Genomic DNA, 23,671 nt, shown 5'->3' with positions numbered 1-23,671 from the left:
GAAAGGGACCTTAGAGGTCTAATTCTACCTTCCATCCCGAGAAGGGATCCCCGTGCAGCTGACCTGATCTTAACCTCCCTCAGCCTCAGTATCTTCTTGTGGAAAATAGAGAATAATAAATTCCTGTCTGAGGGCTGCCATTGATGGTTAACAAGCTAACAGACAAAAACCACTCAGGCCAGGGCTGGCAAGTGGTCCAGCGCTCAATCCGAGTCATCTGTTGCTGTTTTTGTTAGGTGGCAACCCCTGCATGGATACTGCCAGTGTCAAGGAGCTCACTACTCTGTTGCTATGGAACACATTTTCCCTACCTTCATCTAGATACTTCATTTAGAATACTCTTACCTATCTGCATTCAAGTCTGCAATGCCTTTCTGAAAAAATCATTCATTTCACTCTTAATCTCCCCTGGGTGACCAGAATGAAATGAGTGTAGTTATTATTATTATTATTTAAATAAATAAATAAATAAATAAATAAATAAATAAGTTTATTTTTGGGGCTTCCCTGGTGGTGCAGTGGTTGAGAATCTGCCTGCTAATGCAGGGGACACGGGTTCGTGCCCTGGTCTGGGAAGATCCCACATGCCGTGGAGCAACTGGGCCCGTGAGCCACAACTACTGAGCCTGCGCGTCTGGAGCCTGTGGTCTGCAACAAGAGAGGCCACGATAGTGAGAGGCCCGTGCGCCACGATGAAGAGTGGCCCCCGCTTGCCGCAACTAGAGAAAGCCCTCGCACAGAAACGAAGACCCAACATAGCAATCAATCAATCAATCAATAAATCTTTAAAAAAAAAATTTATTTTTGGCCGCATTGGGTCTTCGTTGCTGCACACAGGCTTTCTCTAGTTGTGGCGAGCTGGGGATACTCTTCGTTGCGGTGCGTAGGCTTCTCATTGTGGTGGCTTCTCTTGCTGCAGAGCATGGGCTCGAGGCGCGCGGGCTTCAGTAGTTGTGGCTCGTGGGCTCAGTAGTTGTGGCTCATGGGATCTAGAGCGCAGGTGCAGTAGTTGTGGTGCACGAGCTTAGGTGCTCTGTGGCATGTAGGATCTTCCCGGACCAGGGCTCGAATCCATGTCCCCTGCACTGGCAGGTGGATTCTTAACCACTGCGCCACCAGGGAAGTCCCGTAGTTTTTATTATTAATAACAATGCGGTTACTCAGTGTCTACTATGTGGTAGGCATTATACTCGGGGCATTTATATCTCTTTCTACCTGCCTACCTATCTCACTTGTAATTCTAATAAAAGCTCTGCGAGAGTAGAACTACGGATGTCTTCATTTCAGATGTCTTCTCAGATGAAGAAACTGAGATATAGGAGCCTAAGGAAGTTGCCCAATTCAGGAGGGGCGAAGCCAGGACTGCAAAGCCAGAGCTGCCTGATACCAAAGCCTGCTCTCTGGTGAACACACCTGCTGCAGACTGAAAGGGTGCAATTCAGAGAGAAGGCGGATGTCTGTCCCAGGAAGACAACTCTTAGAATTCCCACCTGATTGCAAACAAGCAAACAAGCAATAAATAATTCTCTGAAAATGAAGATCCGTCTCACCTTTTTCTGCAGAACTTTGCATGTTGCAAAAGCCCCAAATGGAATCTAAGATAAGATAAAAAAGAATCAGTGCCTCCCCTCCTGCCAGTTTTTAACTTGTGTTCTGAGTGGCACACGCGTTGGGGAGAGACAGGGCAGGAGGTGAATAAGTCGAAGCCTGGGGAAAGCTGGGAAGAACACTGCTCGGGTGGTCAGCCCTCCCTTCCAATCAGCTATCGGGTGACTGCCTGCCCACCCACCACCCCACCCCCATCAGGAACGCTATGAGAGGCAAAAGAAAGATCTCTGATGCTTGGCAGAGAATCCCAGGCTCTCCCAGTGCCCTAGGAATCCGTGAGTACATTTTCTAGAGTCTGTGACTCTTGAAGACTACGTTGAAGCCAAAAGATCATCTCAATTCTCTCGGACAAGAACAAAATCTAAGGAAACACCTCTTGACAGGAGCTTCTGGCCTTTTAAAAGCCTCAGTTCACATCTATCTTTCCTAGGGACACGTGATCTAAGAAAGAAGGGCAGACAAAAATTCACAGGCAAACCACCACCCCAGTTTACCTCTGAGAGCTCACATTTAGAGATGTCAAGAATGTCATCTGCCCCAGCTTCTTTTGCCTAGGGATAAAAAGAGTTAAAAAAAGAGGGTCCATCCTTCCAGAGTGGACAAATCAGGCAAAGAGACATAGGATTAAGGGGCTTCAAGAGATCACAGACACCATCTGGTTCAACTAGTCCATTTTGAAGGTGGACCAATGATCTCTGCTTTAATGGGGCTTGAGGTCCAGCAGGGAAGGGCGTGAACGAGTAATGAGAAGTGTGATCGGCTTATGGAGGGCAAGTGCAGTGTGGAGCCCTGTTGCATGGGGCAGAGGTGGTGATGGGGATGGACTCAGAGGAAATCCATTTTCCCTCACCAGACACATCTGGTACTCCAGCCGTTTCCGAGCCTCCTCACTGGGTTTCCGCTTCCGGAAGAAGAGTGGCATCCTTCCTTTTTCCTAGAGCAATCTTCACAACACTAGGGCATAGGAGAGAAGTTAGGGCCTGGGGACTCTGTCACAGGTCCCCAGCACCCAGGACAGGTAGCATAGTAACACAGAGCATGTAGCTGATCTGCTGGACTATATGTTCCTTGTGGGCAGGGGCTGTGTCCATCTTGACCATCAGTCTGTGCCCTGAGCCTGGCACAGCAGGTGCTCAACACTCTTTGCTCTTTGTTGACTAAAAATAAGCAGCAGTATGTGGAAAGAGCACAACAGCAAGCCAGATGACCGGGGTTTGAGCCCACATTTGCCCCTGACCCACTGTGAGACCCTGGCATACCCTTTCCCCATTCTGGGCCCCCATCTCTCCTCCACATTAGACAAGGGGGTTGACTTGGAGAAGTTTCCTCAGGTCCTTCCCAAGGATGCTCCTTGAGGACTCTAACAGACTTGGCTGATGAATCCCTTGTAGGCCCTGAAAGACTATCAGAGTGGCATCAGCAAACCAAACACTGCATGGCTTTAGCCAGCCCTGACCTTGACCCTGGGGAACTCAACTACATCATAACCAAAGAGATTTCTGAGCTAAATAAAAATTCAACAGCAATTCTCAGGCATCTTGCCACTCTCACAGTTATTATTCCATTTGATTCTCACCACAGCCCTCTTTATAGTAACAAAACTGATGCTCATCAAGTTCAGCGATCTGGTTATACAGCCTGGATTGCAGCAAAACCAGTCTGGAACTCTGCTCTTTCAAGTCCCGATCCTGTGGAGTTTGCCCAGCTCCTTGGTGCTTCAGTAACTCAGCACACATTAAGTATACCATCCTGAACTCAGAAGCCAGGTGCTCACTGCCTGCCCGGTACCAGAAAATATCAGATTTGATATGGGACAGCGATGGGCCAGGAAGCAACCATACAGGGAAGCTTATGGTTAACAGCATGGGCTTTGGGATGAAATAGAATTTTTTTCTTTTTTGTTTTTTCTTTGTTTAACTGGTTTTGAATCCCAGATCTGTCACCCACCAACCATGTCCCCTTGGTTCACCTCTCTGAGCCTCAGTCTCCTCATCTGTAAAGTGTGAGTAATAATGTTACCAACACTTGGTTCTATTTGGATCCAGTGATTTCCCTATTTGCAAAGCCCATAGCACAGTACCTGGCACATGATGAGTGCCCAATAAATGTTAACCACGTAGCACCACACATCTAACAAACATTTATTCAGGGCCTACTACAGCTGAAGGATCTAGGGAGAAAGGGGCCAGGGAGAAGATGCAGTTGAAGAAGACACACACCCATTCCTCAGCGGGAGGCGTAGAGATCACAGGTCCCTGCCAATAGAGGGGAAGGCTGTCTGGGGAGCTGGCCAAGCCTGCAGAGCTGGCTCAGGCTCCTCTTGTCACCCCACCTGTCTGCAGGGATGGGGAATGATCTAAAAACAGCCCTCCCCCATCTCTCCCTGATGACCAGCTCTTAACCTCCTGCTCCCCAATGACTAACTTTCCCTCACCTCCTCCCCAACGGCCACCTCTCCTCCATTCCTCCTAGAAGATCAGCTCTTCCCGACCTGCTCCCGGATGTCCACGCCTCATCCATCCCCTCCCCCGACGTCCAGCCCAGATAGGAAGAGCCACACCCTCCTCCCCTGGCTGGGGTGGGCAGTGCCCAACCTTGCTTTGCGGATACACAGGTCTCCGACGTTCGTTCCCTCTGGTGGACCTCAAGGCAGGCCGATCACTCGCAGGTCTTGGTCATGGATGCCGGGTGACAGACCACCCGGCACAGGCCCGGCGGAGCCACAGTCTGCTCTCCTCCAAACGCAGGAACTGGGGACCGAAACTCAGAATCTCAGAAAGTCATGCAGACCAGGATGACGAAGTCTGAGACCGAAGACCGCAGAATCTTAGAATTAAGAGTTGGACCGGATTTAGACTCTAATAAAATTGTTTTAATAGCTAAAATGCCCACATCACGAGGGAGTTAGAAGGGGGTAGGGGATCGCCGTGGCCGTGGGGTCTCGGAATGCCGGTGCGGACCCTCAGGAGAGGGGCGGGGTTCTGGGATAGAGTGACAGGGACTACGGGGTGACCCTCAGGGAGAATGGGCAGCAACGGAGCCTGAGATCTCGGGAACAGCGCTCTGTTGTCTGCCTCCCCCGGAAGAACTGCCCCGAACCCCCCTTCCGAACCCCTAGCTACAGCTCACCGCGGTGCCTACTTCTCCAGCCTTCAGCCTTCGGTGCCTGCCCACAAGCAATATGGCGCCAAGGGCGTCGCTGCAAGATGGGGCGGAGACGGCAGTTCTCGCGAGAGCCGCACTTTCAGGCCTTTATCCAGCGCAAGCGCCCTATCTTCCGGTCTTTCGGCTTTCGGCTCGGAGGAGGCTCAGGTGCAACTTTCTTCGGTCGTCCCGAATCCGGGTTCATCCGACACCAGCCGCCTCCACCATGCCGCCTAAGTTCGACCCCAACGAGATCAAAGTCGGTGCGTGCTTTAGATGTGGCCGGGGCTTCGGGATGGAGCATCCCTCCCCGCGTTCCGTCCGGCTTGCGGCCTCCGCCGCAATTGCCTTTCCCACGGCGGGTTTTAGAACCGCTGCCCGCTAGAGGCTGGCCCTCTGGTGCTGCGTTCAGGGCGCTGTGTGTCCTGGCCGAGCCTGTTTCTGGGCCTCAGCTTCCCCACGTGTAGATGGGGGGCAGGACCGGACGACCTGTGGCGGCTTTGCAGCCCCCACCCTTAGGGTAAGGTTTGTCTCCGGGCGCGTCCCCCTAGGCTGCGTTGGCCGGCGGCCGGGGCTTCTTCCGCGCCGGCGCGGTGTGGGCCTCGGCAGCCGGTAGCCAAGCGGAAGGCCGCTGTCCCACGTGGCGCTTGGAGCGGTCCACGCCTTGGGGGCAGGGGTGTCCTGCCTCGCTCCCGCCGAGGTTCTTGGGGCTGTTTTGAGAAAAGGCAGAAGGTGGTGTGTCCAGGCCCGCAAAGATGCGTTGGGAGGGCTGTGACTTGGGGGCTCCCCTTGCGGAGGCACTGATCCTTTCTTTCTCCCAGTGTACCTGAGGTGCACCGGTGGGGAAGTCGGTGCCACGTCTGCCCTGGCCCCCAAGATCGGCCCCCTGGGTCTGGTAAGTCATCCTTGTGGAGGGGCGCTTTTTGTTTGCGGAGAGCAGAGTTCGACTCTGGCTTGTGCAAACACGACTGTGTCTGAGGTGCCCCAGACAGTGAGCGATTGCCATCCCCGGCTAGGCCTGAACTGGCACTAGCCATCACAGAAAGGTTGTATGTAAAGATGGAACCTGGTACCTTGAACCTGTAACTTTCCAGTGCCTCTTAGCTGCTGCTCTTAGTGTCCCTGAGGGACGGGATGGAGGAGGTTTTTGAAGTCAAGAGTGGCTTAGTGACACCGCATAGCCTACTTGGCCTGTTTCCTAGGGAGATGGGCATATGGCTGCTGGGAAGATAAAATGGGGTGTGACATGAAGATCTCGGTGAATGTTACAGTAGCTTGTATTAACAACTCTGCTCTGAACCTACTGGTTAACATGATTAGCTTTACCTAGGATCAGACTTACTTACCTGCTTTTTCCTCCATTTTATACTCTTCACTGAATTTTCTTTTTCTTGAATATAATCAGGCCTTTATTCCTTGAGCAGTGGTCTCCTGTGTGAAAAGCTCTCCCACCATGGTTTTGCTTAAGCAGTGTCCTCATTACTCTTCCTTGGCCCTTACCTCAGCTGGCACTCACTGGACATCTCTCCTGTTTAGGGAATTGTAAAGGGGCAAATGCCCAGACCTCATCCCCGCAGATTGACTAGGGTTGGTCAGACACAAGGACCTGGTGTCTTTAAAGAGGCCCCCGGTGATTCAAATGTAAAAGAGTTGAAAATTACCACATAGGTCCTTAGGAGAGGGTAGGTAGATAAGGGCCCTGGTCCCATTGTGGCCTTGAACCTGCAGTTTACAGCCCTGGACCCACTAAACCTGCAGCCTCTGTTTTCCAGTTTAGTATGGTGATAGCCATGCCTTGATTGGGCAGGCAAAGTTAAACGTGTTTCAAACAGCTTGCTTGTGCTGCCAAGTGAGAAGGACTGGGCAGATTTTCAGACTGCTTCGATGTAGGGCATGGTGTGATTATATACCTTTTATTTCTGCAGTCTCCAAAAAAAGTTGGTGATGACATCGCCAAGGCAACTGGTGATTGGAAGGGTCTGAGGATTACAGTGAAACTGACCATTCAGAACCGACAGGCCCAGGTACTTGGTTTGAGGGAGGGCAGAGGTAGGGATTCCTGGGAGGAAGGTTTTTTGCTGACATAGTCACCTGCCACTAGTGGTGAGGTAAGAGCAATTTTATCTGTGGGGAAGGCTTTTGAGACATTGGGTAAATCACTTATGTTTGCTGGGGTAGGACGTGTTTCAGGTTGCGAAAATTAACCTGAATGTACAGTAAATGCGGCATCTGGCCCATGGATTCTGAGAGCCAAGGTGCATGGTAGTATTGGTTGTTCTCATCGGAGGGTGGGGTAGGGTATGTTACTCCCATTGAGAATCTCTTCCGCAGATTGAGGTGGTACCTTCTGCCTCTGCCCTGATCATCAAAGCCCTCAAGGAACCGCCAAGAGACAGAAAGAAGCAGAAAAACAGTGAGTGGCTTTTTCCCTGGATACTTGTGTGCCCAGTGTTTGATACACAGCTGCACGTGCTCCCTTTAATGAAACCTAGGGATGGCACAGGTATTTGTTAAGCTGTTACAGAGCTAGGCACTGCCAAGAAGTGCCTTGTGGCTCTCCCCAATCCCTGGTGTGGAACAGATCCCACTCAACGCTTGCAGGAGGGACATGTTCAGGCAGGGTGAAGAAACTGAGAAAGATAACCAGTAATCAAGAAAGAGCAGCTTCCTAGCTGGATGACAGACCCTATGGACAGCTTTAATCAACCTCAGTCACTTCAGCGTGTTTTTTCTCCTCTTCAAAACAGTCCCTTGCACATAAGGTTAGCAAAGACTTGATTTTGTCCCTAGCCACCCGCCACTGCACCTGACCAGTTTTCTGTTGGCTGGTGCAATCCAGTGGTGAGCTGATACTAAACCCCAGCTTAGGAAACAGGGTTGTTCTTCATGTGGATGACTCTGTGCCGAAAGCATGGGAACAGGTTAGAAATGGATGAGGGAGGACTGACTGCTGTGCTCTGCTCTGACCTCAGGTGGTAACAAAGCTTTTGCTGTTTTTTATTTTCTGCAGTTAAGCACAGTGGAAACATCACTTTTGATGAGATTGTCAACATTGCCCGACAGATGCGGCATCGATCTTTAGCTAGAGAACTCTCTGGTAAGAACAGAACAGTATGAGGCCACCTTAATTGTCATGCAAGATGTATGCACTTAGTGGCATTTTCCCACTTAGAGGGGATTTTATTCTGTAAGACCTGAAATTGGGGTGTGGTGTCTTTCTCGGTTTGAAAGAATCTGGGTATCATAGGACCTGTGGACATTTTTGCATTCAGAGCTTTTAAATATATGGAGCTCTGAATTTTGGATTAGGGGAGTAGTGATAATTATCCCTGTATTCCATAAAATAGTTATTCCTCTCCTTGCCTGTATTTCCCCACTGGTATCTGAGGATTGTGAGGGACTGACAGGCCCTCTGATTCCACCTTTTCTTAATTATAGGAACCATTAAAGAGATCCTGGGGACCGCCCAGTCTGTGGGCTGCAATGTTGATGGCCGCCACCCTCACGACATCATAGATGACATCAACAGTGGTGCGGTGGAATGCCCAGCTGTAAGTGACTTATGCATTGATTTTCTTAAAATTAGGGTGAAAACTGGAGGGGAAGCTAATGTATTCCTGGGGAAAAGGTGGAAAATTCTAGAAGTGCTCAATAGTGGGGTTGGGAGATAAGGTTTTTCTGTCCTATTACTGAGAGGGTTTTTTTTTTTTTTTCCTTTTCCACAGAGTTAAGAACTGCAAAGAAAAATAATAAAAGAGTTATTTGACAACCAGTGGACTTTTTGATGTGGCCTCTTCCTCGGGGGAGCCTAGGCTTTGTGGTCAAATGGTGGTCATTGAGGCCAGGGTGACAGAATCTGGGGATGAAGCAGCAATCAGTGGACAACATATTTCTGTCCTGTATGGGACTAGCTCAGAAAATACCTAGAAAGGAAGTCTGCTTTTTGGAGACACATTCATGGAGCTCCTCAAGAAAAAGTTCTTGGTCAGAAAGAAAACTTGGGGAGCTAAACATAATAAACACACAGGGAAGGAGCTCTTCATCCCAAACCAATTTAATCATTTGGTGGGTTCTGGGCCCATGATTCAAGGCTTTGCTCTCCATTCCAGTGTACAGCTGTGGTTCAGAACCACTGATGGGGCAACCAAAGAACCTGACCTTTATGAGTCCTCTTCTGTAGTTAGCAGCTCCTAGCCCTACACTGGTTTGCTTTAAACCAGTAACAAGACTATTTTCTAATGAATGCTTTCACCTTTCCTAAGCCTCTCCCATGTCTTTTCCTTATTTCTGTTCCTTTTGAGTTTCTAGAGCTCCTCACTCACTTTCACCTTATTTGATATGCAATGAATGAACCTCAAGCACCTGGACACTGAGACAAAGCTACCCCTGAGCAGCCTGAAGTACCACCTGGAAGGGGCTTCTGGGCACTAGCCTAAAGGGAGTTGGGAATGACAGCGCCAAGAACTTCGTTTCCCTGCCATTAGTCACTTGGCTGTCCCATTTGGTTTTTAATCACAGGTGCAAGCAGGGGTGGAAAACTGCTTTAGTGGAAAGGACTGCCCGAGATCGCTGGAGTGAGGAACATTCCAGGACACGTGGCAAGTCAGCAAGGAATCAAAGCTAGAGGCCTTGGGTGATGGCTGAGGGTACAACCAGCTTACCTTACAGTAGACCAGTAATGGGGCGTCTCAAATCAGGCTTACCTAACCAAAAACCAAGTAAGCTCACAGCAGTTTATAAGTGCTGAGATGAGATCTACACCAGTGGGGTGCAAGGGAGAAAGGAAGCAGGCCAACAGGCTAAGGAGCTTGATTTAAAAGATACTCAGCTGTCAGGAAGAGGGGAAAGTAAAAATGACTCGCCTGCCTCTGAGCCAGGGAAAGCATGGCTGCCGTCACGTTGCCCCAGTTTTGTTAGCCTTCCCTCCCTTAGGAACTCCGTTTAAAGGTATGTGCCTTGCTGAAGGATTTCATTAGCTTCTTCCTGCACCCTCAACCTCACTGTCCTTCCTCAGTCTTTTCTTGACAGCAGTAACTAGAATAGAGCACTTGAGCAGCTCAGAAAGTGCAGGTTGTGTGCAGCTGTGTCTAGATTCAGCATCCCTCCCCCAGCCCCATTCTAGTAACAGTTGGCTCTAGAATCCCCCTTCCTCACTTGAATTCACTCCCCCAAATCTTAAACCTCAGTGGCCCCACTGTGGGGATACTCGTTCCCGGCTAATGTTCTTGATTCTCTTGTTGCAACAGCCCTCGTTCAAGCAGAGACTACTACGACCAGACCACTGCCAAAATACCTGACCTTTTAAGTAGGAACCAAGTCTTTCACTCATTCTTCATAAATCAACGTTTCTGGAGTGTTTTTTCCACTGAATTAAAGGTAAATCTTTAAAACAGTGTAATTGGAGTTGGGTTGTCTTAAGATGTTGAGAAAGAAGAGAGCACCTGAGACCTTCCAGATGCAACATGTAAAATAGTGACTATTTATTAAAGGTGCTTTTGCATATGGCTCTGGGCTAGACTTAAAGTCAGATGTCCCCAGATGCCTTCAAATTACCTGTCAGGTCCCCATCCACTTTGGTTATGTTCCCAGTTACTCTCCAGCATGGAGTCTCTGATGTCTAATGAAAGCTGAACTACACCTGAAGGCCTTACCACACTCACTACATTCGTAAGGTTTCACACCAGTGTGAATTTTCTGATGCTGACTAAGGGATGAGCTCTGGTTAAATGCCTTTCCACACTCATTGCACTCATAGGGTTTTTCTCCTGTGTGAATTATATGATGTCGAATAAGGGCTGAGCTCTCACTGAAGAATTTCCCACATTCATTACATTTATAAGGCTTCTCCCCAGTGTGGGTCTTTTGGTGGATTATAAGGTTTGTGCTTTGGCTGAAGGCCTTCCCGCACTCACTGCACTTGTAGGGTTTCTCTCCAGTGTGAGTCCTCTGGTGGTTTGTGAGGTTTGCACTCTGGCTGAAGGCCTTCCCACATGCATTACATTTGTAGGGTTTCTCCCCTGTATGGATTCTCTGGTGCTGAATAAATGCTGCACAGTAGCTGAAGGCCTTCCCGCATTCGCTGCACTTGTAGGGCTTCTCCCCTGTATGAGTCCTCTGGTGGTTTGTAAGATTTGCACTGTGGCGGAAGGCCTTCCCACAGTCGCTGCATTCGTAAGGCTTCTCTCCAGTGTGAATTCTCTGATGCTGAACAAGGGCTGAACAGTCACTGAAGGCTTTCTCACACTCACTACATTTGTAGGGCTTTTCTCCAGTATGAGTTCGCTGGTGTTTTGTAAGGTTTGCATTCTGGCTGAAGGCTCTTCCACATTCACTGCATTTATAAGGTTTCTCTCCGGTGTGAATCCTCTGGTGCTGAATAAGAGATGAGCTCTGGCTGAAGGCCTTCCTGCATTCATTGCACTCATATGGCTTCTCCCCAGTGTGGCTCTTCTGGTGCTGAGAAAGGGAAGAACAGTAACTGAAGGCTTTGCCACATTCATTACATATGTACGGCTTCACTCTGTGAGGTTTAATTATATCTGAATTCTTCCTGAAACTCTCTGTGTGTGTTTCACATTTACGGGGTCTCACTTCTGTAGGAACTCTCTGCTGTGGAGAAAGAACTGGTCTCAGATTGAAGCTCTTCCCCAGTTCACTGTTCCTGTGATCTGACTCCCCAGAGGGCATCTCTACACTTGGGTCTTGGAATGATTCTTCAGAAATGTCTTGTTCAGCTGGTGATTCAGATACAATCTTCCAATCTGAAGAATATTTACAAAAGCAATTTTAAAGATTCTTTTGGTGAAAGAAAAGATACCGAAAGACAAAAGGCTGAAGGAGTCTGGCTGAGCTCTTATGTAGGACAGGTTCGATGCTTCCACCCCCTTTCACCCAGGATGCTTCTGTTCTAAACCACAATGACCAGAAAGTTTTTCAGAGACATGAGCACTCTTTGCTCCCTTTCCTAAACAGAAGTTTATCCTGAACCTGCCTCAGATGCACTCCTCTCCTTTCTTTCTGACACTCCTCTCCTGTGCTTTTGCCAAGTACTGGGTTGTCTTAAGCTGTCTTCTTAGTCACAATTCTCAGTGTGGTTTTGGGCAACCTGCTATTACCAGGTTTGAACAATTCACTTAAAAAAGCTGATGACTGATGCCAGCAGGATCAATGTTTTCACCTATCAAATCAGCAAGATTTTTAAAAAAATGGTTAATTCTAGAGTGTTGGTAAGAGTGCAGCATTTGGGATATCTCACACACTGGTGCGGCTGCATAAATGGACAGGCTTTCTGGAGAGTAATCTGGCTGCATGTGTCAAGAGTCTTTAAAATGCTGACATAGAATTCCACTTCACTTGCATTGATATCATTTGTCGTCAACACTGCATCATTTGTCAAATGAAAAGCAAATACCTAAATGTTTAATAACAAGGAATGACTATAGTATAGCCAATCAAGGGACACTGTTCAGCAGTTATAAGTCATGTTTGAAATCTGTACATTATAATTCCTTTTGTAGAAAGGTATTAATTGAAAAAACACTGGCAAGTTATACAATGTGAAGATAAGCTGTGTTGTCTTTGGGCTGTGGGATTAGGCAGGGGTAGTTTTTATTTTCTTCAATGCTTATCTGTATTTTCTAATGTTCTCCAGTGACTATTATTTTTATAATAAAAGTTATAAAAACCTTGCTTTCAAGGACTATGCAGTGATAAAAATAAACAACATGCTGTTAGGTGAAAGAAGGAATATGTAAAATTACATACTGTTATCTTAATTTTAGAAAACGCTGCTTTTTGTAATATGAAGATTGAAGGTAATACCTCTGTGTGGTGGGATGATAGGAGATCTTGATTTTCTTTTTTATTCTTTTCTAAACTTTAAATGAACTTATATTATTTTTATTAGAAAAAAAGTTACTTTAAAAAGAATAACATTGCTTTTATAATATGGATGGGGGTGGGTGATATTTTTAAGAAGAGTTACTGATTCTTAATCCCCTTTGGGACCTCATTCATTTTAAGAGAAAACAAAGTGTGAATTAATGTATAATATTTGCAAAGTATTAAAACTAAGTGAACCCAATGGTCTCAGATGGCTCTCTCTGTCTCCTTCATAGAGGCATATAGCTAAGGGAATGAAGTTTTAGGGAAGGCTACGGAGCTTCTTTTCACAAGGGTCAATTTTCCTGAAAAGATTCTTCCCGTTTCTGCCTTATTTAGGAAAACAGCAGGTTAGTTTTAGGTATGCTTTATTTGAATTTCTATACAGAATCTTGACCCAGACTGCCTAGGTTCAAATCTGGGTTCAACCTCTTACTAGCTGTGTGACTCTGGGCAAATTACTATGCCTTGGATTTATTATTTGTGAATGTAGCTCTCTTACAGAATTATTATGAGGACTAAATGAGCTAAAACACAAAGGACCCAAAACGATACCTGAGGAATAGCAAGTGTTATATGAGTGCTTGTTATTATCTTGGACCTTTTCCTTGTAAATCATATTAAATGGTTTCCCATTAAGCAGGTTTCCCTCTAAGTTGCACGTGCATTCGAAGCCCAGTCTACTAAGAGCACCGAAGTCCCTGTTTCGGGTTGAGGGTATCTCTATGTTACTTGGTATTTGGTCTTACAGCTCTCAAAAACTGACCATCTATCTGAGTAAAAGATGGAAAGGAGTAGAAAAGTGACAACAAAAGAAGCAGTGGGAGAAAGGAGCAATTAAGAAGACTATGCGGGGAATTCCCTGGTGGTCCAGTGGTTAGGACTCCACGCTTCCATTGCAGGGGGCATGGGTGCTGGCTCCTGTATAAGACGGTCTAATATTCGAAACTGAATATACCCAAAACAGAACCGCTGATTTTCCCTTTCAAGCCAGTGTCTTTGTCAGCCTTCCCATTCACCCAACTGCTCAGGCCAGGGTCATCCTTAATGTCTCTTTCCCTCACATCCAGTCCACTAGCAAGTCGTGTTGGCTTTAACACCCAAGTATGTCCTGAATCCTCCTCCTCAGCAGCCACCATCCTCTCACTGGAATGTCCTAACTGATCTCCCTGCTTCTAGTCTTGAACACTGACAGTCTAGTCTCCACACGTTATCTTTTCAAACACAAATATTATCCCTTCCCTGCTCAAAACCCTCAATGGCTTCCTATCTTCCTATTTGAATAAAACCTGAGCACCTTCCATGGCCTCTAAGCCTTACATGATCTACCCCCTGCCCAGCACCCTCCCTCTTGTTTACTGAGTCCGAGGCTCTTCTCATCCTAACACAAGTCGAACTTATTCCCAACTCAAAGCCTCAACACGTGGTGTGGCCCAGAATGTTCCTCCTCCGGACACTTACACGCTGGCTCATTCTTTTCCTTCAGATCTCAGCTCCAGTGTCACCTCCTCGAAGTGGTCTTCCCTGTTCCTCCGATCTAGGAGAGCCCCCACCCCACCCGTATTCCCCTTTCTTACAGTACTCATCACCATCCAATATTGTATCGGTTATTTTGTTTACTCGCTTTATTTACGTTCCTCACTAGGATGTAAGCAGGGACTACATCTTGTTCTCTGTTGCACCTCCAGTAGCTGAAACAACGCCAGGCATGTACCAAGCAGTGAGGCAAAGGCAGGTTGAAGACCTGGATCTGTCTGTCACTGTGGGAGGGGTGGGATGGAATAATAGCTCTGAAACCAGCCCAGGAGGCGCAGTGATGCCCAGGAGGCGCAGTGATGCCCAGGATGCTCGGTGGGTCTCAGAGCAGAGGCGCGACATCGCAGGAGCAGTGTTTTAGTGACTCTAATAGCCAGATTTAAAACTTTCCTCCAGCTACTTCACTATTACAGAATTAATACCGCCCTACATTGTCGACAACTTTTTTTCGTATATATTAGTTTGTCAAAGAGTAAGACAGGTTTTGTTATCGACATTTTTTCAGATACAGAAACAGACGACCACAATTTAGTGGTTTACTCTGAATCCATGTAGTTAATACGTAGCAAGCCAGGACCTGGATGCGTCTTTCATGGGTCCACATCCGAAGTTGCTTCCACACTAACACTCTACACTAATACCTCAGGGCACAGATACTTTGTGGTAACACCTTTTCCCAACTTCTGTTTCTAGTGACACGGTGATTTGAATCTTTTCCAGTAACCTTTATAGGATCCTGAACCCCTCTGAGACTGTGATGAAATCTTTTCCCAGAAAGATGCAGTTATTGCCACAAAACACTGTATTCAATTCCCGAAGTTCCACACAGCGTTCTCTGGATTCAGGTTAAAAGGTCCTGCATAACAAGTATGCTGTGCTGGGAAGCAGGGGGTTTGGGAGAAGGAAGCAGCAGGCAGTGAGGCTCCCTGTAAAGGGAAGTATTTCAGCAAGTGTGAGTGGTGCCTGGAGTTACAAGGGCTGAGGTGACATGTGATAGGCTGCTTAGAAAGAGGATAAAATGGGAAGAAGAGAGTTCAGATGAACCATGCACAAAGTAAGCCAGAGGCTTTGTTTTCATTGTCCTACAGCAACCATAAAAGATATAAAGCATTAGACCACATTTTTAGAAAAATTTAAAATTTTGTCGCTTTAAAGTTGTTAAGTTCATTGTACCTCTGATGCTTTGTTTCAAAATATCAGAAGTGGCTGGAACCACAGGCCCTGCCAGAGGTCAGACATTTGCAAGGGCTGAAATATGAAGGCGGGGGTGGAGTGAGCAGCCTTAGATGAGTAGCAAGAGATAAAGGCAGAAACTATGGTTTCCCTTGCTCTTGTTTTCCCTGAGTTTCTTCGTGTCAGCCCTTCAGAAAATTCCGGCATGGCCACGAAGAGGGAGAGAAGGGGTGTGGGTGCAGGATCCAATAAAGGGTTAGTCAGAGAGGGGAGTAGCAGTAAGTGTCACAGCTGAAGCATGGCTAAAGGTGGGTACTTGAGATCCTCAGTGAGGTGAACCCGAAGCAGGGAACGTGCTAGGCCAGCAGAGATGACTCTCATTTCCCAGAGGCCAGCAATACCACCAGTGCTCCCAAATGCCTCCCAGCCTGGGGACACTGAGTAGACGGCGTGGAATAGAGGGCTTTGGAGTCTGACTGATGTTGCTTCAAACCCCAGCCTCGCCACTGTCTAGCTGTGAGGCTCTGAACCAGCGAGTTAGCCTCTCTCAGCTTTATTTTCCTCATCTATGAAACGGGGATAATAATATCTACCTCACCGGTTGTTAAAATACTCAAATGCGCTAACACATGTTTCAAAGGGGCTTTTGCTCCCGAGACTCTGACTGGCTCAGTGCTTGCTCACATACCTGGACAGGTACTCCTGAGGCCTTCTCTCTCCAGCATCCATGAACCTTCCCTTTGTTCCAACTGGGAGTTCATACCAGGCTGGGAGACTGGAAGTCCTATTTAAGGGGGGGAAAAAAGTGGGGTTTAGAGATCTGTACTAAGTATAAATAGCCTCCCAGAACTGAGGGCAGTGGAAACAGGTCGGTCATTTCATTCATTCAATAAATATTTATTGAGCACTGACTTGGTACCAGGCACTAGGGGACACAGCAGTAAATAAGATAGACATGGTGCCAAGGTCTTAGTAGAGCATTTCTGAAAAGAGCTAAAGTAACAGCCTCAAGGAGGGGTCAAGCCAGGGAGCTAAGCAAGCCCATAAAGCCAGCTACTTAAGAAGATGGGAACTTAGTGACTATGGAGGAACTGGCCTGAAGGCTACCCCACCCTTCCTGGGAAATAAGAAAATGGGGAGGTGCAGCCTCGAGGGGAACAAAATGAAACTGCCTATTCCCCAAACCAGAACGCAGAGATCTTTCACTAGGGAACGAGGAGGAACAAACACTATCCCTCTGGTGCAGCAGAGCCACTCAGGATCACTCGACACTGGGAAGTAAAACATTTTCAGAACTGAACAAATTCTGCATTTTAAATGGTTTCCTTACCCAGTAGGACCAGGTTTCTGGACTTTTCTGGCATCCCTTCCTTGAACCTGTCCCTCGGAGTAGGGGCCAACTGCCTCCATCCCTTCTGGGTAAAAGCTACAGTCACACTGCTGAAAGGTGTGGATCCCTGAAACAACAAGCATATTCCTTCTTGCCCAGTGGCCTTAGAATATGAGGGAGTGGGAAGGTTGGCAGCTCTGGGTGTGCTGGTTAGTGGGCCTACAAAGGGTCTTTGAAAGGACTCAGGGTAGTTCCAGAAAAGTATTTATTGATCACTTCTTATGTGCCTAACACTATATTGGATATTGACGCACAAAAATAAATAAAATACAGTCTCTCTTGTCTTCACATGTTTATAATTCTAGTAGACTTTATATATAAATAGAAGAAACTATGTATATATATGAGCAGTAATTGGGCAGAACTAACAGGTGCTTGGGAATTAAAAGTGCCAATATAGAAAAAACAAAATTAGAATGTGTGAGTTTATGCAACAAGGAATCAGCTGCAAATTAGCAAAGAAATGTGAATGATTAATGTTTTCAGAACATTTAATAAATATTCCTGCTTACTCAGACATCACACAGTACAGCAGGAGAGCCAGCACGTATGCAACCACCTGTAATAATGTGTCAAAGAGATGGACAGATTAGCTGCTAGGATAACAGAGGAGGAATCATAGATGGAGGGCAACCTGGCCTTCAAGGAGCAGGTTCCTCAGATGGAGAAAGAGAAGGATGTCCACAGCAACGGAGGCATCAGGAGCAAAGGCACGGAGGCAAGAGAGTCTTTGCCTATTTTCAGCTTAGGAAATGGTACCTCCAGTCACCTAATTGGCCATGTCAGACAACTAGGTGCTATCTTCCCCTTTCTTGCAGCTCCCCACATGTCAACTGCATATTCATTCTTCCTCCTCAATATCATGAGAATTCATGCATTTCTCTCCATGCCCCTGCCACTACCTTGCTTTAAGCCACCATCGTTTCCCAAATCATAACTAGTCTCCTGATTTCTAATTTTACCTGTCCTTCCAATACATCCTTCACACTGAGAAATGCACTAAACGGGACAAAGAGGGTCATTTTTAAAAACGATGGAATATTTAAAACATTTGGGTCATTTTATAATGAGAGTAAAATCCATTATGAAGATATAAGGGTCATGAACCAAATAACAAAAATATAATTCATAAAGAAAAAACTGTAGGAAGTACAAGGAGAAATTTAAAATATAGCTACGAGAGATGTTAAACAACTTAGTTGTTGACAGAGTTAATACAAAATAAACAAAAAAATAAAGGTATGGAAGAAATGAGTAATTTAATAAGGTTGAGCCGTAAACCCTACAGCTGCAATCACACTATACCTGGATGTTTTGTGTGGAGAAGAGACACAAACTTTGCCTGCATGGAGCACAGACCAGCTAAATGTGCAGACATGAAACCAAAGTCACAATTTTGGCATATCTAAAAAAATAAAGACCCACCACCAAAAATTTTCAATATATATGAACAAAATAGGAAGAAAATGAATTAGGGGATTCAACTCAAGAGATTTTGAAAAATGAATTTTAAAATAAATCTAAGGAAAGCGGAAGCAAAAAAACTAATACAGAAAATTTTGTTACTAAAGAGTAGAACTGATGAGGAAATCCAAGAGCAGGCTTTCTAAAAATGAAAACAGACCAATTCCTAGTCTAGTCAAGGAAAAGAAAGGGAGAAGACAGTTCTTATCCTCACAGAAGGACTATGAAATGGAATTTATTAGAAATAATTCTGTAGAATACTCAATGAAATGGGGGAAATATTAATCAAATTCTACTAAGTGTAAATAAAAAGAAGGTTACAAATCAGGACAAACCCATTTGGGGAAAACAGAAAAAAAAGAATATGACTAAAAGGACACAAATCAAAATGTTAAGTGTTATTTCTTTGTAGGATTAAGTGTAATTTTGGGGGGGTATGTTGTCTATATTTTTCAGGTTTTCTACAAAGAACATGAATTCCTTTTGTAATTAAAAACCAAAAACACCCTTAATATTAAAGAAAAAAAAAAAAAGAGGCTGCCTTTCAGAGTAAATTTCCAACTTACTTGGGGCCCAGCTGGGAGCAGACCACCTGCCATTCCTTCCTCTTCTGTGCCTTCCTCTTGGGGAAGGGCAGGATCTGGAGAAGGTGGTTCTGGAGGAAGAGAAAGAAAGCAATGAGGCATAAAAGTTTACAGCTCACCAAGCTAGAAAGTCTCAAATTCTCACTCTGAAGAGAGTGTTCAAATGACATTATAGGTCCCAGGGCTCACTGAGGCTGAATTTGCAGACCTGCAATGGGATATAAATTTTCCAATTTCCCTTCCTACCTCAGAAGTTCCATCAATTCACTCAAACATAGGGAGGCATTAGAGTGTAACAGACTCTCAAGTATTCCAGATCTACCACTTACCAGCAGTGTACAAATCATGTAACCTCTAAGTCTCATTTTTCTCATCTGTAAAATGAGGATAATATCCCATGTAAAGTTGCTGTGAAGATTTAAATGCAGACAAAGCAGTTGACACAATGCATAGCATGTAAATATACAGCTTACAACTATTACCAATTAAGTTCCTTGGAGAAAGTGGCTCTGCAAATTTAAGACATTTGCTTAATCAAAAGAAGAGGTAATGACCAAGTGGGAGTCATCCCAGAAATGCAAGGTTGGTTCAACAAATGAAAATCAATCTGTACAATACACTATATTAATACAAAGGGGAAAAAAAACATATGATCATCTCAGTGAACACCAAGAAGTCCATTTTACAGAATCTGATACCTTTCATGATAAGACACATCCAATAAACTAGGAACAGAAGGAACTTCCTCAACTTGATAAGAGGCATTTACAAAAAACCCAGCGCTAAAGACTGATGCTTTTCCCCTAAGATCAGGAACAAGACAAGGATGTCTGCTTTTGCCACCTCTATTCAGTATTATACTGGAAGTTCTAGCCAGAGCAATTAGGCAAAAAGAAGCAAACAAACAAACCAAAGGCATACAGATTGGAAAGGAAGAATTTAAACTACCTGTATTTGTGAATGGCATGATTTTGTATACAGAAAATCCTAAGGAATCCACAGAAAACTATCACAGCTAAACAAGTTCAGCAAGGTTGCAGGATACAACATGAATATACAATAAAAAAAAACTCAATTAAAAATGGGCAAAGGATTGAATAAACAGTTCTCCAACTGTATTTCTATACACTAGCAATGAACAATCCAAAAATAAAATTTTAAATTCCATTTACAAGAGCATTAAAAGAACAAAACACCTAGGAATAAATTGAACACAAGAAGTGCAAGAGTTTGATTACTGATGTTATAAGCAAAAAAGTATAAATAACATAGGTAGGATACTTATTTTGGTATGGATTAATTTACTTTACTTTCTTAGCCATATCTACCTCTAATCTCTTGTCACTAGTATTCTTCTTAAAGTTGTTTTTTCAAAATGTTATCATTTTTTAATTTTTAAAATTAAATTTCACACATCATCCTCAACACTGCATTTTTTAAAAATTTATTTATTTATTTATTTATTCATTTATGGCTGTGTTGGGTCCTCGTTTCTATGCGAGGGCTTTCTCTAGTTGCGGCAAGTGGGGGCCACTCTTCATCACGGTGCGCGGGCCTCTCACTATCGCGGCCTCTCTTGTTGCAGAGCACAGGCTCCAGACGCGCAGGCTCAGTAATTGTGGCTCACGGGCCTAGCTGCTCCGCGGCATGTGGGATCTTCCCAGACCAGGGCTCGAACCCGTGTCCCCTGCATTGGCAGGCAGATTCTCAACCACTGCGCCACCAGGGAAGCCCAACACTGCATTTTATATGTAATAGATTTAAAATTGTTGACACCTCCAGTTGACCTTTCTCTGTAGACCATAAAGTCTTTAATTGAGAAAATCATTCCCTACAGACACTGAGGTACCTGTTAAGCTCAGAGCAATTTCTCATAAATGGATGTTATTGTCAATCCAAATTCTTTGTTTTTTAATGTGTAAATATGTCAGAACAAATATTTTTATGGATACTGTTACTGTTACTTTTGCTTCCATTTAGATACTTTTCTTTAATAAAACATCATCAAATCTCAAAAAAAAAAAAGAAAAAAAAAAAAAAAGAAGTGAAAGACATTACATTGAAAATTACCAAACACCGTTCAAGGAAATTACAGAAGATCTAAACTTTCTACAAGGCAACAGTAATTAAAATAGTGTGGAACTGATATAAGGATAGACATATAGATCCATGGAGAAGAACTGAGGATCCAGAAATAAATCCATACATTCATGGACAACTGATTTTCAACAAGAGTTCCAAGAAATTAAATTTCTTTTCAAAAAAATAGAGATGGGACAACTGGATATCTACATGCAAAAGAATGAAGCTGGACTCCTACCTCACACCATATATAAAAACCCAAAATGGATCAAAGACCTAAATGTAAAAGCTAGAACTTCTAGAAGAAAATACAGATATAAATCTTTATGACCTCTGATTAGGCAATGGGTTTCTTAGACATGATATCAAAAGCACAAGCAACAAAAGGAAAGCTAAACTGGATTTCATAAAAATTAAAAACTCTGTGCTTTAAAGGACACTGTCAAGAAAGTGAAAAGATCTGCAAATCATATATCTTCTAAGGGTCTAGTATCCAAAATATAAAAAGAATTCTTTATATTAAAAACTCAACAAAGGGCTTCCCTGGTGGCACAGTGGTTGGGAATCCGCCTACCAATGCAGGGGCATGGGTTCGAGCCCTGGTCTGGGAGGATCCCACATGCCGCGGAGCAACTGGGCCCGTGCGCCACAACTACTGAGCCTGTGCTCTACAGCCCGCATGACACAACTACTGAGGCCCGCGCACCACGATGAAGAGTGGCCCCCGCTCGCCACAACTAGACAAAGCCTGCTTGCAGCAAAGACCCAACGCAGCCAAATAAATAAATAAATTAAAAAAAAAAAAAAAAAAAAAAAAACTCAACAAAGAAAAGACAAATAACCCAACTTAAAAATGGGCAATGGATTTGAATAGGTATTTCTCTAAAGTAAGATACAAACAGCTATTAAGTATATGAAAAGATGCTCAACATCATCAGTCATTGGAGAAATGCATATCAAACCATTATGAGATACCACTTCACACCAAGATGGCTAAAATTAAAAAGATGGGAAAAAAAAAAACAAGTGTTGATGAGTATGTAGAGAAACTGAAATCCTCATACATTGCTACTGGGAATGTAAAATGGTGCAGCCACTGTGGAAAACAGTCTGGCAGTTCATCAGAAAGTTAAACAGAGTTACCAAAGTTACCAGAGTTATACAATAATTCCTCCCCTAAGTATAAACCCTAGAAAAATGAAAGCACATCCACACAAAAACTTGTGCATGCATGTTTACAGCATTATTCATAATAGCCCAAACTGGAAACCACCCAAATGTCCAACAACTGAGGAACAGATAAATAAAACATGGTATAATCCACGTAATGGAATATTATTCAGCCATAAAACGTAGATTCCTTCATGTTACAACATGGATGAACCTTGAAACGTTAGGCTAAGTGAAAGAAGCCAGACACATATATTGTGTGATTCTATTTTCATGAAATGTCCAGAATAGGCAAATTCATGAGGACAGAAAGTATTGAATAGATTAATGGTTGTCAGGAACTAGGAGGAAGGGAAAATGTGGAGTAATACCAGTTTCTTTTTGGGGTGATGAAAATGTTCTGGAATTAAATAATGGTGACGGACTTCCCCGGTGGTCTAGTGGTTAAGACCCGTGCAGGGGGCATGGGTTGGATCCCTGGTTGGGGAACTAAGATCCCGCATGCCGCACGACGCAAACAACAACAACAAAAAAAGGTGATGGTTGCGTAACTTTGTTAATATACTAAAAGCTACTGAATTGTACACTTTAAAAGCGAATGCATGTAAATTATATCTCAGTTAAAAAAAAGGTGCTTTCAAAAGCGTCATTTTATTTGATGCTTACAGTTCTTAGAGGGGAACGAGGTAGTTAACGTTATTTTACCTTCTCCTCCATGAAGAAACACAGGCTAAGAGAGCTGGCTGGTACCTCAGAGCTTAAACAGGAATCCTAGCCTTCTGATTCTAAATCTCCAGTATCCTCCACGATTTCACAATCCCACTGGGTTGAACCCATCCTTAATATGAGGTGAAGCCAACAGGCTCCCATTCCGAACATCCCTGATGCTTCAAGAGGGCTGGAAGATCGGAAGCAATAGAGGAGGCCCTGAGTAAGTCCCATTTTCCTTCCCAGGGCCCATTTCTCTCTACTTTCTAATGCCATGGGTCCATCAACAGATCGGAGTAAGGGACAGGACACTCAGAGATGATCCAGGGCTGAGCTCCTCAAACTTTTCTGACCCCGTAATTCTTTATTCCACAAAAAGGATCGTCCCCCAACCACTTGTGGAAAGGATGACCGCCGAGTTCTGATCCGGGTCACACAGTACTGTTAGCGGACAAGCTGGAAGCCACAAACCGCTCCACCAGTCCGTCTCACCTCCTTCCTCCAGCATTTGAGTCCCACCTCGCGCCACCGCCTCCCAGCAGTTCTCTTGAGCGTCAGCGTCGCTTCACTGCAGCCCCAGCCCCGCTCTGGGCTCTTCTCTCAGGCCTCTCCCCTTAAAGGCCGGGTCTGAGCCTGCGGTGCTGAGCCCGGTCCGGCCTGTCCAGCCGGGTCTTTCACTGTCTCCCCAGCCACAGCCAGGCCTCGGCTGGGGAGCCCGTGGCGCACCTGCCTCGGTCTCAGGCAGAACACCACGTGAAAAAGCCGCGGCCAGCTACGCGAGAAAACTCCCGGCTCCCGCCTCCGGCGCGAGCTCAGAAACTGCGGCCGCAGACCCGCCTCTCGCTCCAAAGGGGACGCGCCTGAATAGCGCCACTTCCGGTCATGCGCACATGCCTCCCTGCCACACCGGACTCCATTTCCCAGAATTCTC

General features: G+C 45.2%; 3 protein-coding genes and 1 non-coding gene across 7 annotated transcripts in view; 2 read left to right on the top strand and 2 right to left on the bottom strand.

The window, feature by feature from the left end:
- The window catches only part of LRSAM1 (leucine rich repeat and sterile alpha motif containing 1), a 45,261-nt gene extending 40,972 nt beyond the window's left edge, over positions 1 to 4,289 (bottom strand). For 2 of the 3 annotated variants that reach the window (XM_059925668.1, XM_059925670.1), the window contains exons 1-4: positions 4,203 to 4,289; positions 2,459 to 2,562; positions 2,103 to 2,159; positions 1,551 to 1,595 (exon numbers count right to left, since the gene is read on the bottom strand). In XM_059925668.1, coding sequence (XP_059781651.1) covers positions 1,551 to 1,595; positions 2,103 to 2,159; positions 2,459 to 2,530 — 174 coding nt within the window. In that variant the 5' untranslated portion in view covers positions 2,531 to 2,562; positions 4,203 to 4,289. Of the gene's footprint in view, positions 1 to 1,550; positions 1,596 to 2,102; positions 2,160 to 2,458; positions 2,563 to 3,827; positions 3,864 to 4,202 lie in introns of all 3 variants that reach the window. The other variant, XM_059925669.1, reaches the window with a different exon arrangement.
- ZNF79 (zinc finger protein 79) lies at positions 3,734 to 23,573 on the bottom strand. Of its 2 annotated transcripts, XM_059925671.1 has the most exons (7): positions 23,233 to 23,573; positions 18,763 to 18,851; positions 16,673 to 16,799; positions 16,031 to 16,126; positions 4,738 to 11,513; positions 4,203 to 4,434; positions 3,734 to 3,863 (listed from the first exon to the last, which is right to left on the bottom strand). In XM_059925671.1, exons 1-5 carry the CDS (start codon positions 23,246 to 23,248, stop codon positions 10,342 to 10,344), a joined length of 1,500 nt encoding a protein of 499 aa, XP_059781654.1. In that variant the 5' UTR covers positions 23,249 to 23,573; the 3' UTR covers positions 3,734 to 3,863; positions 4,203 to 4,434; positions 4,738 to 10,341. The 2 variants fall into 2 exon arrangements, with proteins under 2 accessions (XP_059781654.1, XP_059781655.1); XM_059925672.1 differs by lacking the exons at positions 16,673 to 16,799; positions 23,233 to 23,573 and adding an exon at positions 17,245 to 17,291 and having other exon boundaries at positions 18,763 to 18,827.
- Positions 4,878 to 8,529, top strand: RPL12 (ribosomal protein L12). Its single transcript, XM_059925673.1, has 7 exons — positions 4,878 to 5,015; positions 5,574 to 5,647; positions 6,678 to 6,776; positions 7,084 to 7,165; positions 7,763 to 7,849; positions 8,191 to 8,303; positions 8,478 to 8,529. Exons 1-7 carry the CDS (start codon positions 4,979 to 4,981, stop codon positions 8,481 to 8,483), a joined length of 498 nt encoding a protein of 165 aa, XP_059781656.1. The 5' UTR covers positions 4,878 to 4,978; the 3' UTR covers positions 8,484 to 8,529.
- On the top strand, positions 7,546 to 7,675 carry LOC132368282 (small nucleolar RNA SNORA65). Its single transcript, XR_009504022.1, has one exon. It is a non-coding gene; the product is annotated as a small nucleolar RNA SNORA65 (small nucleolar RNA).
- Positions 23,574 to 23,671: the final 98 nt, after the last annotated feature.

The sequence above is a fragment of the Balaenoptera ricei genome, chromosome 6 (assembly GCF_028023285.1).
Source record: "Balaenoptera ricei isolate mBalRic1 chromosome 6, mBalRic1.hap2, whole genome shotgun sequence".
In the NCBI taxonomy this organism is placed as follows: Eukaryota; Metazoa; Chordata; class Mammalia; order Artiodactyla; family Balaenopteridae; genus Balaenoptera; species Balaenoptera ricei.
This window is presented reverse-complemented; position numbering and strand designations above follow the sequence as displayed.